Below are 14,992 nucleotides of genomic sequence, written 5' to 3'. Positions count from 1 at the left end.
CAAACTCCACCCCTGCCTCAATTCCTCTGCTGTTCAAACTCTCATTCATGCCTTTGTTATCTCCTGACTTGACTATTCCAATGCACTCCTGGCTGGTCCCCTACCTGAAAGACACCCCTGCCCCACCCCGTCTGGTCTCCTATCTTCCACCCTCCATAAATTTAAAAGTAATTCAAATCTCTGCTGTCAGTATCTCAACTCTCACCAACTTTCATTCCCCTATCATCTTTATGCTCTCTGACCTACATTGGCATATGGTTAAGCAACACCTCAAAATTCTCATCCTCATTTTCAAATATCTTTGTGGCCTTACCCCTCTCCATCTCAGTGATCTCCTCCAGCCCTACCACTCTGTGAAATCTCTGCTTCTCTAATTCTGGTCTCTTCAATCCCAGTTTTTATTACTCCGACACTGGCAATCATGCCTGCAACTGCAAGGCCCCAAGTCCCAGAATGCCCTCCCTAAACCATTCAACCTTTCTACTTTGTTTTCATCCTTTAAGACCTTAAATCTATTTATTTGAGCAAGCTTTTGGTCATCTTCCCTAACATCTCATGTGGCTTGGTGTCAAATCGTTCTGATAATCTCATCTAAAGAGTCTTTGGACAAGTAATTATATTCAAGATGCTGTATAAATACAAGCTTCTGATTTTTTTTGTAGACTAATGACCAGATGTTGTGGAATCGTGCACCTGTCAGAGCAGGTACAATTTTGCCCAATGCTTTCCTCCGTGCATCCTTCATGAAGGATATGTATGCTATGTTGTAGTAATGTATTTTATTTAATTGAGCAGAGGCAGTGAACTCCTAGTTTTAAAAAAAACAAACGGGCTCTTTAAAATGCAGGACTTGTGACTTACAGCACTTGAAGCAGAGCTAACTTTCAATTACAGTCCATTGCCCACCTGAGGCTAGCGCCATGTGCTCCTTAGCCGCCAACGGCGAGCAGGTTTAACACCTGTAGCGAGCGCCACGTGCTCCCAACCGAGCGTTAGTCTACGACTAGAGGCGAGAGCCACGTGCTCCTAACCGCCACCCGCGCGCTGGTCTAAGACCAGAAGCGAGGGCCACGTGCTCCCAACCGAGCGCTGGCCTAAGACTAGAGGCAAGCACCACATGCTCCTAACCGTCACCCGGGCGCTGGCCTAAGACAAGAAGCGAACGCCACGTGCTCCTAACTGCCACCGTCACCCGCGCGCCTCTTTCAAACTTGAGGTGAGCTCCCTCGCGCCATTGACTATTTGCGCCCAATGAACGCCGTGTGTTAGCAGCTGGACAAAGACCCTCGAGTAATGGCCGTCTGTTGTCACATTTCCAACTACCGACTGCGCCACCTGATCATTGCCATTCCTGTGGAGTTGGCAATGGGTGGTACAACAGCGACTCTGAACATGTATTGTATGTAAGGAAAGCCACATTCGGGACCCAAGAGGTGACCCGGTGATCATCGAAGAATATGGCGCTGCAAAAATGAAATAAGGCCACAGAAAGTTGCAACTTGGTGTTGACACGGATATATTCGGAACATTGCAAATTGTAGAAAGACCTTGAATTTTGACGAAAGTCATGTCCTAGAATTGCTTCAGCAATGACAGCTCTGGAGGAACATTACGGTTGTTGAGACGAGCCTCGCTAAAAAGCAAGTACAAAGTCTTACTGCGATTTAAAAAAAAATCTGTCCTTTCAGTGTTGTTGGGTACAAATTGAGAGAATGTGTTTGCTGCACTTTACCTGACGACGGGAATGTCTTTCGTGTCAATATGTAATCCGGCTGATATATTGAAACAGGGATGCTTAATGGTTCCAGAAAGAAAAAGACCTGTCGCAGGAAAATGTTGCTTCATATAATTAACGACATAGATTTGGCTCTTATTTTCCAATTTGACGTTGTTGCAATAAGCCGGGGTGAGGAAGACCCTGTCAAAGATTAGAGATTTAAGAAGAAAACTAATACGCACAGTGTCTAACAAAAAGAAAATAATTTGCCTTCTTGTCGGTTCTCCGAAGCAATCAGAGGCAATCTTTCTCCAAAATATAATTTATCCTTGACAACAGGCTTGCAAGGAAAAGCGGCTTCATTTACTGAACCCAATTTACTTATTTCCATTCAAATTCTTGTATTATAATAAAGCCGTTTTGATCGTGCTGGTGAAAGTACTAATATTGGGCGATGGGTTTATTAAAATCAGTGTTAGATTGGCTGAAAACTGATAATAGTACTTAGCAACGTGTCCCTTTTCCACACACACACACAAATATATATGAACGTCTGCAAATCGGCATTTTTAGTTTCCAGGTTAGGATTGAAGTGGAAAAGCAGTCTGTCCGTTTTAGTTCTGAGCTCTGATTTTTATTTCGCAGCACGTGGTTTGTCTGCGCCAGGTTAGCATTCAAAATGTAAAGATTAATTAATGGAAGATATGTGTGTGTGTGTGTAAAGAGATGTGGTGTTGAGAAGGTGCTGAGTTGCCCACAAGTTTTGAGGACCAATTGGTGAAGCCGCCTTTGTAAATTCATTAACACTTTGTCGAGAACAGGCGCATTAGCGTTTTGTAACATGTGCGATTTTTGAAATGATTGTAAATTGATTCAAATGAACCAGTTTCTTCCTGTGAAACATCCCTCCTTCCCTCTCCTCTCGTCTCCCCATGTCTGAATTCGCTTTGGTGACCCAGAGAGCGGGATAGCAAAGCATGTTATCATCCACATCAAAGCAGCCCCATTCCAATCCCTGCTTGTGATAGTGTCAGTATGCAGACTATGTGGTATCTACTCGCTCTTCTTTCCAAAGGGACAGCCAGTTGTGAGAATTTAGAGATTCGGGTACTTTCTTTGCTCATTGCCTTGTATCGAAGCTGTAGTTTTGCGCTGGCGAATAAAATTGACTGCATTTCCGATTCTGATTTTTTTTGTGTGGTGGGACATTTCAAAACCTTCATATTCGGGGGGATTTTTTTAAAAAAAATCTGTGGGTAAACTCGTCAATCACCGTGGGAAAGGTACTTGTTTGTATCGACTTTTGAGGAATTGAGTTGCGTTCTCGGCCACATTGTTACAGATATTGGCGGTGCAGCCGAGTGCAGTCCTCGCTCGGTACACTGATGCTGAACTGATGCTGTTGTGATGTGTTGAAGTGACTATTTCGAAGTCGCCGAATTGAATCTTTGGGGCTGCGCCTGATGCGAATCTCCAGCCGTGTCTTTTGATGTGATTCGCCCTTCTGCTGGTTGTCTTTCTGAAGCAGGTCTACTCTCTGATCGATTCCGTGCGGGTGACGGCGACCAGCGGCTGCTGTCAGCTTGTGAAAGCATCGGCACTGACGGCACCATATCGAAGAAGAAACGCAGTAAAGAATCTGCGCGCTCACTCCATTAACACTTTCCCCTTTTTACTCTCTATAACCGTCAACCTCAGAAATAAGCCAAAAATGTATAGACTTGCAACGCATAATAACCTGCCGATCTTTGTATGCAAGGCCCCGTGACAGAAATATTTTTTTCGGGCTGAATGAACAATGTGATTAAAGCACCAAATGTTTCTTCGAACAAGACTTGAATGGTCGCAGCATAAAACTGAACAATTGAAAAAGATTATCAGTAAGAATTATGAGTAATCTACCAGACTAACCTGTGTCAATGACAATTTGAATGAGAAGACCAAAGCGAATGTCGGACATGTTTAATAATCAAATGGATTAAAAACGAACATAACCACATTTCAGAAACTTGTTAAGACTAAAAGCTGCTGACTTCGAGATCATGCTGAGTAATAAGAACGGGTATTCGTCAGAAAAATACCATCTTTTTCTGTTGTTTAATTAGACGGCACAATTAACACCACCCCCCGCCCCCACCACAGGAAAACAACTTTGAATAGTGATTATATTTTACGATGCATTTATAAAAAGGAAGTGTTTGTACTATCTATTTTACGGAGACAGAGCCGGAATGAAGAAAAACCTACCAGCCTTGACGGAACTACTGAACAACTATGTACGTAAAGATGGTTCAATAACATATTAAAAAAATTAAATATGCCCCATCTGTACGGTGCGTTTCACTGCTTTCTTCGCTGTGCAAGAAAAAGCAACAGTTGAAGTGATGAAAATAAGTTTCGCATCATTTATATATAAAAAATACAGTATATCCGTCATCATAATGCCCCTTTGATTCGCGTCTGCTCCCAGAATAGGATGTTTGGACACACGCCCAATACCCCAGGTGTAAATAGCTGCTATTTGTGTCATGTGCTTGTTCTGAGAGAATTTTTAAAAGTGAGCAGTCGTACTAGGTTCCAAAGTAGATACAGCATTAAACACCAACCAGACGCTTCTTTAGGAAGATTTAATATAGTAGGTTTGAGTCTTTGCAGTGTGTGTCAAGTTTGTGTACATTCATTAGAAAAATTGTTTTATCAATCTTCTAAAGCATTCATTTCAGACATCTTGTTTTAATAAAGTTGATAGCAAATTATCATTCAACATTTTAGATAATTTTACGTGGAAGTTTAATGTGCAATTCAAGTTTTTTTTAGCGTTAGTCAATTGATAAAAGCGGAATACCCTTAGTATTAACAAACTCAGGTTTCTGTTTTTTTGTCCAACCATGGGTTCCATTTGTTTTTTAAAAAAATACTAAGTTCGAAGAAAAGTCTCTCAAACAAAGCAGGATTTCTACCGATCCGAATGACGCTTGCGTTCAAAGAGAAAAGACTTAAGGGGAGTTTGTTTACCGTCACCGGGCTCAACTCCTCAAATTTGAAACCATTAATTCACGCCGAACGTGATTCTAAGTATGTAATTTGCATATTCTTTCTCCTGCGCTAGATTAATGAAAACTGAAGTCAGATTCGATATCAAGTACCCAGCAGGGGGTAAAATGTTTACAGCAACTGTGAAAAGTAATGAATTTTTGTAGAGCCTATCTCATTGATCATTTCCCGGTATTGGTTTTCATCCATATACAGGGTACTTTATCTCAATGATAACATGTGGTATTATTAACAAATGTATTCATATTTACGAAGAGAATGACAAATTTAAACTGAATTGTAAAAACACAATTTTTTCAGTGGCTTAAAGCAATAATTATTTTGGACATAGCAAATAATTTGTGCGGCCTTTCCTGATAGTTCGGAAGTGCATGTGTTGAGCTGCAATTTCACAAATTTATTCAATTAAAAATGTTAATTGACTTTTAAGATTCTAAGTATTGACCATGCATCCGATGCAGTTAAGTTATATAAAATAAATGACAGGATAAAATTTAAAATACTTAAGAAATCGTCGAAACTTATTCGCCTCCTCAAAAGTGCCCTTGATCAGCAATGGAACACCTTAAAAATCCTGCAAAATTGTAGAAATGGGAAACAACTCAAAATAGCAAAAGCGCATATGAAAACCTATATAATGCGAACCGAAGTTCCAATTTGTAATCAAGTATTCATTTAATAACAAAATAAGACGGTCATATTTTTGAATAGCACTGCTTCTTATTTCCAGAATACATACAAAAAATACCAATTCTCTTTCCATGGTACACCTTAAAAATAATTGCAATTTGAAATTATAATGACAAGTTGGAATTTAGTAACAAACATGCATGTAAATTCTTTTCCAAGGGACATTAAATAAGAACGTACAATACAATCATAGCAATTTAAAAGAAATTTCGGAAAATCCTTATTTTTTCTACACTGTGTTCCACGTTACCTATCTTTTTATTGTTTTAAGTAATGCACTTTGTTATGTTTTCCCCCGCTTGAAGCTAACATAAATAAATACAGCGTTCACGGAACCCGTCCATTGATGAACACCATCAAAAGGTCCATTAAACTGCAATCTGCTTTGTGTGGGGCTGTCGGGATTGCATTTCAAAACTTTCAAAGAAAAAAAACTATTTACATTTAATTTTCAAAGCAATTTAACAGGATGAAATATTTACGTGTACATTAATCGGTTCACCTTCGAGATGTCTGATTTCACATTAAAATAAGATTGTATTATCTTAACAGAAGGAAATTATGTCAATGTTTCAAAAACTTTTTCCTGACGGTTTTGAAATTGGACCCACATAAGCCTTCATCGCAACGCATATTGCAGCTTTGAATGTCTGTGCTCACTGATAACCCAGTGCTGAAGCTGTGGTTAACCTCTGGCCGTAGAGTGCGTATGGAGAATAATAGTGTCCTGTTGCCGGCACTGGTAGAGTGGTGACCGGCCCTGGAGCTCCATGGGTCGGCAGGGGGCTCTTGGTGTACGGGTGGTACCTGCTGCTGAGTCCTAATGCGTGGGGACTCCTTAATGTGAGACCACCAGGGCTCCCGGGCGCCCCTGTCGGTGGGAGGTGCATGTGACACGCCACGGCTGCTGCAGCTGCCGCCGCCGCCGCACTGCCCAGGGACGAATTTTGGTAGCCGGCCATGAGCTTATCAGTCCCGGAGAAAGCAGTGTGCGTCCGCAAGTGGTTGAGCAGTTCCTCTGAGGTGCAAAATCGTTTGTCGCATGGTCCATTGGCTGAGACCCAATTACAGACATGAGGCTGGGGGTCATTAGGTAGCATGAAGCCATAAGGGTACAAATGATGTCCGGCCAGAGTTGGCGTTCCAGCGTTGCTGGACATGGATGTGTGAACGGCGTGGAGAGGGTGCGAGGGGTAAACCAGAGGGTATCCAGACTTCAAAGCTGTGGGATCATGGGTGCAAGAATTGTTGGCTGCCCCAGCCAGGTGAGCAGCGCAGTGATAACTCAGACAGTATGGATCTCTGCAGAGACTGGCCGTCATCATAGAGGGTGGAGAGGCACCGGCTAATGGGCTGGAACCGGTGGATTTACTGGAGAGACCACAACCTAAAGAACTAGCCAGCTGAGCCGCTCCGACCAGACTGGTTTTGGCATGATCCAAACTGACGCCATGTGGTACAAACTGATGTGGATAGCCAGCATAGGCTCCGAGAGTTCCTGGGTAGGTCATGCTAGCTGGAGGCAAAGGAAAGACAGTCTGCCCGGGCTTATACGGCGAAACAGGGGCAACAAGTCCAGAACTCAGAGCTGAAGTTTCCGAAATAATGGGTTTTGAAACTGAAGTCTCTTGGTGCTGATTCACTTCCACGTTTATCCCAGCACAACTGACACTAATCCGGTTGTGGCTGACGCTGGTGGTCGTCGAATTGTCTGTGGAGTTGTTTTTTACAGTGTCAATGTCTTTCTTTTCCTGACTGTCAGTGCCTTTGCCCTCGGATGGCATCGGTGAAGAAGTGCTGGAATTTGGACTGCCTGTCCTTGGTGTAAATGGTTGGCAGGTGGCGCTAGGCACACGGAAACCAGACTTTTCCCCAGAAACGTTGGAAGAGCCTGAGGATCCGGAATCCTTCTTCTCTGTGTGCTTGGAATATGGTTTAAAACTCGACTTGTCTTCTACACCAATGTCACTAAGTTTCAACGGAGCAGGTTTTCCAGAGTCTTTATCGCTTGTACCATTTGATGTAACAGAAGTTAGCTTTGAGGATGGCGGGGGATCTGGCTTCCCAATTTGAGAACATGTTTGAGCCAAAAGCGCCAAAGGACTCTTCTTCGCATCGAGCTACAAGAAAATTAAATTAAAAAATTAAAAATGGTTCCGTGTCTCATTAACGCAAGATATTTCGTAACCCTCCATCTTGCAGTACTAGGAAATGCACGAGATGATCGACACTTGACAATGAAACTATGCGAAAAACAACGCTGTACGCGAAACAATCTTAAAAAATAACTATCATTGCCGTAACTTGGTGGGTTAATATTCTTCCCCATACGTGTACAAATTCAGTTTGCATTGTAGCGACCGTCTCTTACAAAAGGGATCGACGGATAAGAAAGGTACAGACGTGGAAAATTGCTAACTTTCATGATTCCACGCATACGTTATGTAATGTATAGATTATATAATAAAACATTGTGTACTGCTGCATAAACATAATTACAAAAACGTAAGTAACATACCTCGATGGGACTTACGGGCGTAGATGGTAAAGGCTGTAAGTACTCAGGATGCAAAATGTGTCCGGTGCGAGCCGTAAGCATTTTCAAAACCTTGATAGGAAGACGATTAGCTTGTCTTGAAGGGTCTGAGGGAGGTACGGTGTGGTAAAAAGGTTTGCTACTACTATTTCCTCTGCTGCTGTTATTGCTGATTTCAGTCGCTGTAATTCTGTGGGTAGAGACGGAAGGCGATGTAATCATGACCTAACTGAACCAACACTCCAAGAGGGACTGTGCCGTTCGAGGACGCTGTGGTTGCTTTCACTCACGGTACTGGAGACCCTGCCCAAATCCTGCACGGCGCTCATCAGACAGGCAGCACAACCGCTTAGCTACACACAACACAACATGCAACACACAATCTGGCCGTCAACACTTCAAACACCGAATTACTTTAAGATTAAAGCCTTTGCCGCCTTCCAATCAAATCGCACAATGAACACTGAACCCCGAGGTGATTGGAGGGTCAAGGGGATGTGATGTTAACTTTTTGTGTGTGTGTGTCTGTTGGTTATTGTGTGAAGGCGAAATTTTAGACTCCAGCATGTGACGATATTAAGCCAATCCGGAGAGGGATCTCAATGTCACATGCTTTCAATTCAACACCCCCACCCCCAACTGTCAATTTTCCCAACCGCAATCAATCAGTTATTTGTCAGTCCTGTCAATCTGGGTTGATTTATGTCAGCTTTTGTTGCTGATTACAAGCCTGGTGTGACTTGAAAAAGAACGGCTTTTGAAAAGAGGCATTCAATTTAGGGAAATAAATCGTTCTCAGAGTAAACTCAATTTGTATGCGAACAAAAGGCGGACGCACTAGACCGCACTTCAATTCGCTTGAACGAATTATACACCTTCACTTCTTTAGTCATTAATGGCTTACTTTCCTGTTGAATATTTCTTCCTTATGAAAAATAACATTTTCAAAAATCTTAAATTGAGACCCCTACTTCGGGCCGCAGTGGCGAATTGCATACACATTATTGAGATCGTATCACCGATCAGTCAATCAGATGGTCACACGTAGGGGTGTTTGAAAAAGATTAAGATTGACATGTTGAAAGTCTTGACATGTTAAACCTGACAGCCAGAACAAATGATCGGTCTGATCAAAGTCACTGCTATAAAAAGGTTCATAATACGCGCATAAACTATTGTCGTGGTTTTTCACACAAACTATAGCACATTACTGCTTTTTGCAAAACAAGTCAACGTTAACAGAAACATCTATCAAACTATGTGACTTCCGAAACGTGAAACTTTTTACATGTTTTGCAAGTTCTAATTTTAAAAAGCGATAAACAGTTGTAAGATTTTGACTTCTGTTTGATGTTTGCTTCTTTTCACTGGCAAATGTATGTGCTAATCAATCTTTGCTTTTGTTTCCGGCCTCGACATGGTGGCCCACACAATCTACAACATTAACAAAAGGTCACTTGGAGATAAAAACACGTTTGACAAGTGAAGAACACGGAAAGTGCTGAGGGGTCGTTAGCAATTTATGAGATGGATTATCTATTCGGACTGAACTTCATTCAAATTGTCTTTTGGATCAATAATACCGCTTTAACAATATCGAAGATACACAAAACACATTTGCAAACCAAGAAACATGGCAAAAGTCCAGTTTTAGCAATGAAACGGAAACATGTATAAGCATAATTAAAGCATTTTGGTTTGTTTGAAACGTCCTTACGTACTGCGGATAATACAAAAACTTGGCTACAGTATTCCCCGAATGATATAGTTACCTTAACAAATTTTTAAATGGCAATTATAGTGATTTCCTTTTAAGTAATTATAATATTCCGTCCATTTTAAAGCGTTTGTGAATTAGAGTTAAGAAGCCTACATTATTTTTAATACAAGTGGAAAACACAATACCACTTACTCCCTTGTACAAAGATGGCTCTTATGAAGTACTTTACTTATGTGGCAAAGGAAGCACAAATTTGTCCAGGTGTGTAATGGTGTTGGGAGAGAACTGAACGATTCCCAAGTGGTGGGAGTAAACTCGATCTGCGCAGAACAGTTCTTTCCTTTTAATGGCTCGTCAGGTTGATGGATGAAGTGCAGTAAACATTGAAACGCTGTACCTTCATTTGTGTTCATTTGCATTAACTGCTTGGAACAGCTGTTTTCCTTACTATACCATAGAGACGACTATCTGTTCTTGTTGTATTTGTCCTGCCTCCCGGTGAGAAATACTAAAAGATTAATTGCTTTAGGTGGAGTCGACTGTGGGAAGACTTTTTGGAGATTTGTTCATTGCCATGCGAAGGAAGACCAAAAAGGCTACGTAGTTTAAACAGGGTTTTAAGTGGGTACTCAAACACAGGGCGATGGGAAAACGAACCGAATTAAAACGTAACAAACACACATCATATGTACTTCAGAAATACAACGGTAGGCAAGTTTCATTAGTGCCACGCTTGAAGTTTAACAGAAAATAATGAAACAAATACTATTAAGTATCAGTTCTACATTATACTTCCTAAAACACAAAACATAGATCTGGAATGGAAGTGGCCTGAACAGTCTTGATTGGATCTCAAATTTCATTTCAAAGCTACATTGATTTTATTCTAAATAATCACAATTTTGTTTTCATAATCAACGCGATGTACTCCATCTCGCGCATCTTAAAAACTAAAATTTACCCTCGAGCCTCAATTACAAATCATACTGTATAAAAGTCGAGGGAAACATTCAGGAATTAAGTAAATTTGATTAAAAACATGAAATATTAAAACGATGTCCAACTTTTCCCACTTATCAGTTCTTGGTAGATATGTCAACACGATTTGATCTGTACACAGTTTAAGAGATTTTTAAAAAACAAGGCAGCAATACATTCAGAAAGAAGTATTTGACCGTTCACGTACCCGGCTAATAAGTATTCAGACTCCCGGGCAATTGGGCAGCTTTTCAGACACAAAATGCCGCGGCTTCCTTTCATCTAACTTGGATGGAGACGCTCAATTAAAAGCCTATCAGTTTGTAAGTAAATCAACGCCTATCAAACTTGTCACATCAAACAAAACGATTATTATTGCAACCCGCCTACCCTATTAATCTCTCTGTATGATAATCCGCTTGACAGGTCAGGTCAGATCCTGTAAATCCTGGGATGGATTTCAACAAAAAGCGGATTGGAGTGAAGTTAGTTTTAAAGAAACAGTATAAACCCCTTTGTCCTAAATATAATGGAGAAAAGGCAAGTTAATGTTAAACGTTTCGAGCTATTTTCAATAAATTTAGCGATATTGGGCCGTTGGGGCATAGACAACAGCAACTACATAGCATCTATTACATTATCACTATTCAATACTAATTTCCAAAGAAACATGGAGAACTATGGTGAAAACTGCTCAAGCGTAAATTTTATAATTGCACAGCTAATGTGCAGGTACAAAGGCTGACTTCCCGCTTTTGCCCGTTCACATCAGTCTAGAGTTGATTTTCTGCAGACACCCTCTTCAGCGATTGTCTGTTAAGTCTAAACTAACCTTTAAAAAAACACATGCAGATCGGAAATTCCAAATCATCTGGATGTGCGCTCATTTGCCGTCCTAAGTTTTGCCGGATCAAGTAGGAAGATTATGCATGTTCAGAACAATGAAATAATCAACTCTTAACTGTTCTGCATTTTTGTTGCAATAGAACTGATTCGCGTAAAATAATAATCGGATTTTAATGTACCAAAGGACAGTTATATAGTTTTGAAATGTGAAAAAATTGCACTTACCGTGATACTTGATTTTATCTACTTGAGCAACATCCAAGGGGAAAAGTTTTAAAGTTTGTTGACATAATAAAAACAAGTTTTGCTTTTGGGTTTGCAATTTAATTCCAATATACTAAATTAAGAAAAGCGTGTTCCTTTCTTGTTAGTAGCAATATAAATCTTAAAAGTGTTTTGTTGGATAAATGATATCTTGTGTAGCCTGCCCAATATCGGAGTGATGTGAACATTTGTACTTAACTGAAGAACTTCTATCTCCTTAGAATTAATTATTTGACTTATTACGCTTGAATCAGAACTTTTGCACCACGTTATATATCAATAGTATCTAGAGTTGTGTTTTTCTTATCCGTGTTCTCAACGTTTCATGAAATCAAATAATTAGAAGTATTGTAAATTGTAATACATCTTAATTTAATTAAAATCATGTAGCTGTAGATAATTTATTTAAGATATTATTGATATGACACTTAAAGCCATCAAATTCTGGCGAATGTAAAATACTTACCTATACTAGCATGCGTCATTTCGAACAACAGTTTTTGATAAGAGGAAAACAGAATTTCGCATTGACTTTTAGAAATTAAGGTTATTTAAAGATGTTACAATCGCTCATTAACAAAGAGTGGCAGTCTTTCTTATTCAAAGATTTCTTTAAAAGTGAGTTGGATCCAATAACAATATTGAAGAAAAATATCAAAATCTAAATAATTCCATATTGTTCTTCGCAAAGCACATCTAAACTGTCTCAAAATGGTTATTAAGCAGAAGAAATTATAACCGCAGAAAGCGCGAAGATCCGAATGTCAACGGACTGAGTTTTACTAATAATGACAAGAAAGGGAACTTGAGGATAGTTTCTTGCAATATTTTAAAAATAAAATCTGCAGAATGACCTTTGCTCTATAAATTGAATTGCAGAAGTGCAGATTTCACCGTGAAGTGCGCGAATTGGGTTCGTTATAAAATATTATAAAATTCCACAAGTGTCACGCATGCTAAAATGGTGAAAACTGTAAAAAATCTTTGTACCTTTTGTTGATTTGAAAGACGTGATAGATCACGTTCCGCCTTACAGTAAATCTGTAGAATGATTCATAATGATATAATTCATACATAAACGTGTCTTGAAGATCAGAGCGCAGCTAAAAATATGCAAAGGGTTGTTTGATTGATAACAGGGTTGCTGTTTTTCTGCAAGCCTGTCAAACGTTGACACAATGCTTGAGTTATTAGGGCAGTGTAGGGCGCCCATAAATTTTCAACGTCAGGGAAAAAGTAACAGCGGCTTTCTTTATTGTCTAGATGACAGATGGGTCTCAGTACAAGACAGCAAATACTTCGTATTACCCTAAATGGGAACACATTTTTCGTGGCTATAATTCATGATTTTTAAATAGAAAGTTTGAAGTACGTGCCTATATTTTATAGTCTGACATATTTATGAATCACTCATCGCATGCGAATATAATTATTACTGGAAACAAGTGACAAGCAAGTTAGTATGTCCGATGTTGGTGGAACGAGATTTTAAAAAAATGCAATTTAACAAACAGCATTTTTATTTGTGAAGTGACTTTGTTGTACATGGAGGTGCTTCAACGATTTATATTTAACAGCTGAAACACCTATCAACATGATCCAGATGTGGAAATATAAAGCGTGCCATTAAATCGAACAGAACTCATCTGATTGCAAGAGAAAATTTAATTTTTGTTGAAAATTAACATATTCTCTCCAAAACAACTAATCTCCCTACCAATAACCTGCAGTAATACAACATCAGGACGGTACAGAAGCGATCAGTTTCAATGGCAAACACGCTAACAGATTCTTCCGGACACACGGAGAAATAAAAATCATACCTGATTATTACTAGCCGGTTATAAACAATTTCAATGTCGATTCTATTCTTAAGTGTACATGTTGTACACATATTTCTGTTACAAAGACATCATTGTCGATGCTGTATCCGAATAGCCCGATACAGAAGGTTAATCGTATTAATTCTTAAAATTTTAATTACCATTTCGCGAACAACTGGACCAATGAAGAGAAGTAGACTCCATGCATCAAACTTACTTGTGTTAAATATCAGTGTAATAGGCTTACATTAGTAGTTAGTAGGAGCTGAGATTGGGTCAGTAGTCTGCAGTGCCGGACTTCCGCATGCGCTCCGCTGATGGGGCGGGAAGGGAAGTTTTTCTTCTTTCCTCGGGGGTGGTGGGAGGGGGAAGGAGGTTTGATGGTTCATTCTACACTAATGCATGCATGGTTTCTACTTAAATGACAGGAAAGATAGATTAGTTTTACTTGGTCATGAAATGCTAATATATTTTTGAGAGGCTTTTTTTATATAGCAAACCATTATCAGAAATCTCGCTCTCTTTCAGTCTCATCGACTGATTACGATCACCCCATTTAAGATTGTAATTGACATTTGTAAAAAAAATCCAGCTCAACAAACTTCTCGTATACAATTTTTACGAAAAAAGTATTCTATCATAATTGCATGAAGTATAATTGGAAGCGCTTCTTTCCAAGTACCTTTGCTCCTCCTTTTTTACGTTTCGATACTGACTTCCGCTCCGAATCAGCTGACAGGAGTGCGGAAGTGTAGTACTCTTGTATTTACATATGCAGGTCGTTGCTCCAGTATAACGGTACTTCCAAACAAATCTTATAGAATAAAGAACGGTGGCTCGTAGCTTGAATAGTCGTGAAAATAAAGCAAACGTCGGCATTTAACAGTAGTTTATAAATTAGAACTTCAGTGATGGCGAGTAACGATTTAGGGATCGTTGTTGAAGGAACTCAAGTAAGTGTGAGGTATTTAAACACTTGCCTTTATTTACACAGAACAAAAGGAATCCACTTTTTAAACCACTATTTCGCATGTTAGGTACACCACACTTTATTTTGTACTCTTCAGTTATTGTTTCAATTTGCAATATTTTTCCGGGGTTTTAGTACTTTGTGATGTCAGCTGACTACTTGCAGCATCATACTCATCTGCAATGTCTTTCTATTGTAAGGGCTTAATGGGCTAAAAGTTCCACTTAATCAATTTGAATGGGCAGTATTCCCATAATTTTGGGATGTTATCAAATGAAATTTAGGTATTTTCATTTGGAAAAACGTTATTTTGTAAGTCATTTTGTTAGGAAAGGCATGTCAGCTTCTGAGATAGATAATTTCACTATTCGTTCAATGAAATGGATAAGTTTTT

General features: G+C 39.5%; 2 protein-coding genes across 8 annotated transcripts in view; one reads left to right on the top strand and one right to left on the bottom strand.

Annotated features, from left to right (window-relative positions):
• Nucleotides 1–5,469: 5,469 nt before the first annotated feature.
• znf503 (zinc finger protein 503) lies at nt 5,470–14,294 on the bottom strand. Of its 7 annotated transcripts, none has more exons than XM_080215709.1 (4): nt 13,629–13,746; nt 12,796–12,846; nt 7,980–8,187; nt 5,470–7,581 (listed from the first exon to the last, which is right to left on the bottom strand). In XM_080215709.1, exons 1-4 carry the CDS (start codon nt 13,697–13,699, stop codon nt 6,118–6,120), a joined length of 1,794 nt encoding a protein of 597 aa, XP_080071835.1. In that variant the 5' UTR covers nt 13,700–13,746; the 3' UTR covers nt 5,470–6,117. The 7 variants fall into 7 exon arrangements, with proteins under 7 accessions (XP_080071835.1, XP_080071839.1, XP_080071838.1 ...); XM_080215713.1 differs by lacking the exons at nt 12,796–12,846; nt 13,629–13,746 and adding exons at nt 10,904–10,981; nt 11,767–12,766; XM_080215712.1 differs by lacking the exons at nt 12,796–12,846; nt 13,629–13,746 and adding exons at nt 10,904–10,981; nt 11,086–11,121.
• Nucleotides 14,295–14,383: 89 nt separating this feature from the next.
• Nucleotides 14,384–14,992, top strand: part of lrmda (leucine rich melanocyte differentiation associated) — a 1,032,656-nt gene continuing 1,032,047 nt past the window's right edge. The window contains exon 1 of the mRNA XM_080215717.1: nt 14,384–14,581. Within this exon, the coding sequence (XP_080071843.1) occupies nt 14,540–14,581 (42 nt within the window). The 5' untranslated portion in view covers nt 14,384–14,539. The remainder of the gene's footprint in view (nt 14,582–14,992) is intronic.

Source organism: Carcharhinus amblyrhynchos, chromosome 31 (assembly GCF_965287045.1).
Source record: "Carcharhinus amblyrhynchos chromosome 31, sCarAmb.v2.hapA, whole genome shotgun sequence".
Lineage (NCBI taxonomy): Eukaryota > Metazoa > Chordata > Chondrichthyes > Carcharhiniformes > Carcharhinidae > Carcharhinus > Carcharhinus amblyrhynchos.
The sequence above is the reverse complement of the archived record's forward strand: the minus strand, read 5'-3'. Positions and strand labels throughout refer to the sequence as shown.

What these genes read in the sequence shown, in the direction of transcription:
- znf503 (XM_080215709.1), bottom strand. Translation starts at nt 13,699, where the DNA reads ATGTGTACAACATGTACACTTAAGAATAGAATCGACATTGAAATTGTT. An exon ending in GTCTTTCAAATCAACAAAAG is followed by an intron (nt 8,188 to 12,795) that starts GTACAAAGATTT and finishes CTCTACCCACAG; the next exon opens with AATTACAGCGACTGAAATCA. An exon ending in CGCCCGTAAGTCCCATCGAG is followed by an intron (nt 7,582 to 7,979) that starts GTATGTTACTTA and finishes ATTTTCTTGTAG; the next exon opens with CTCGATGCGAAGAAGAGTCC.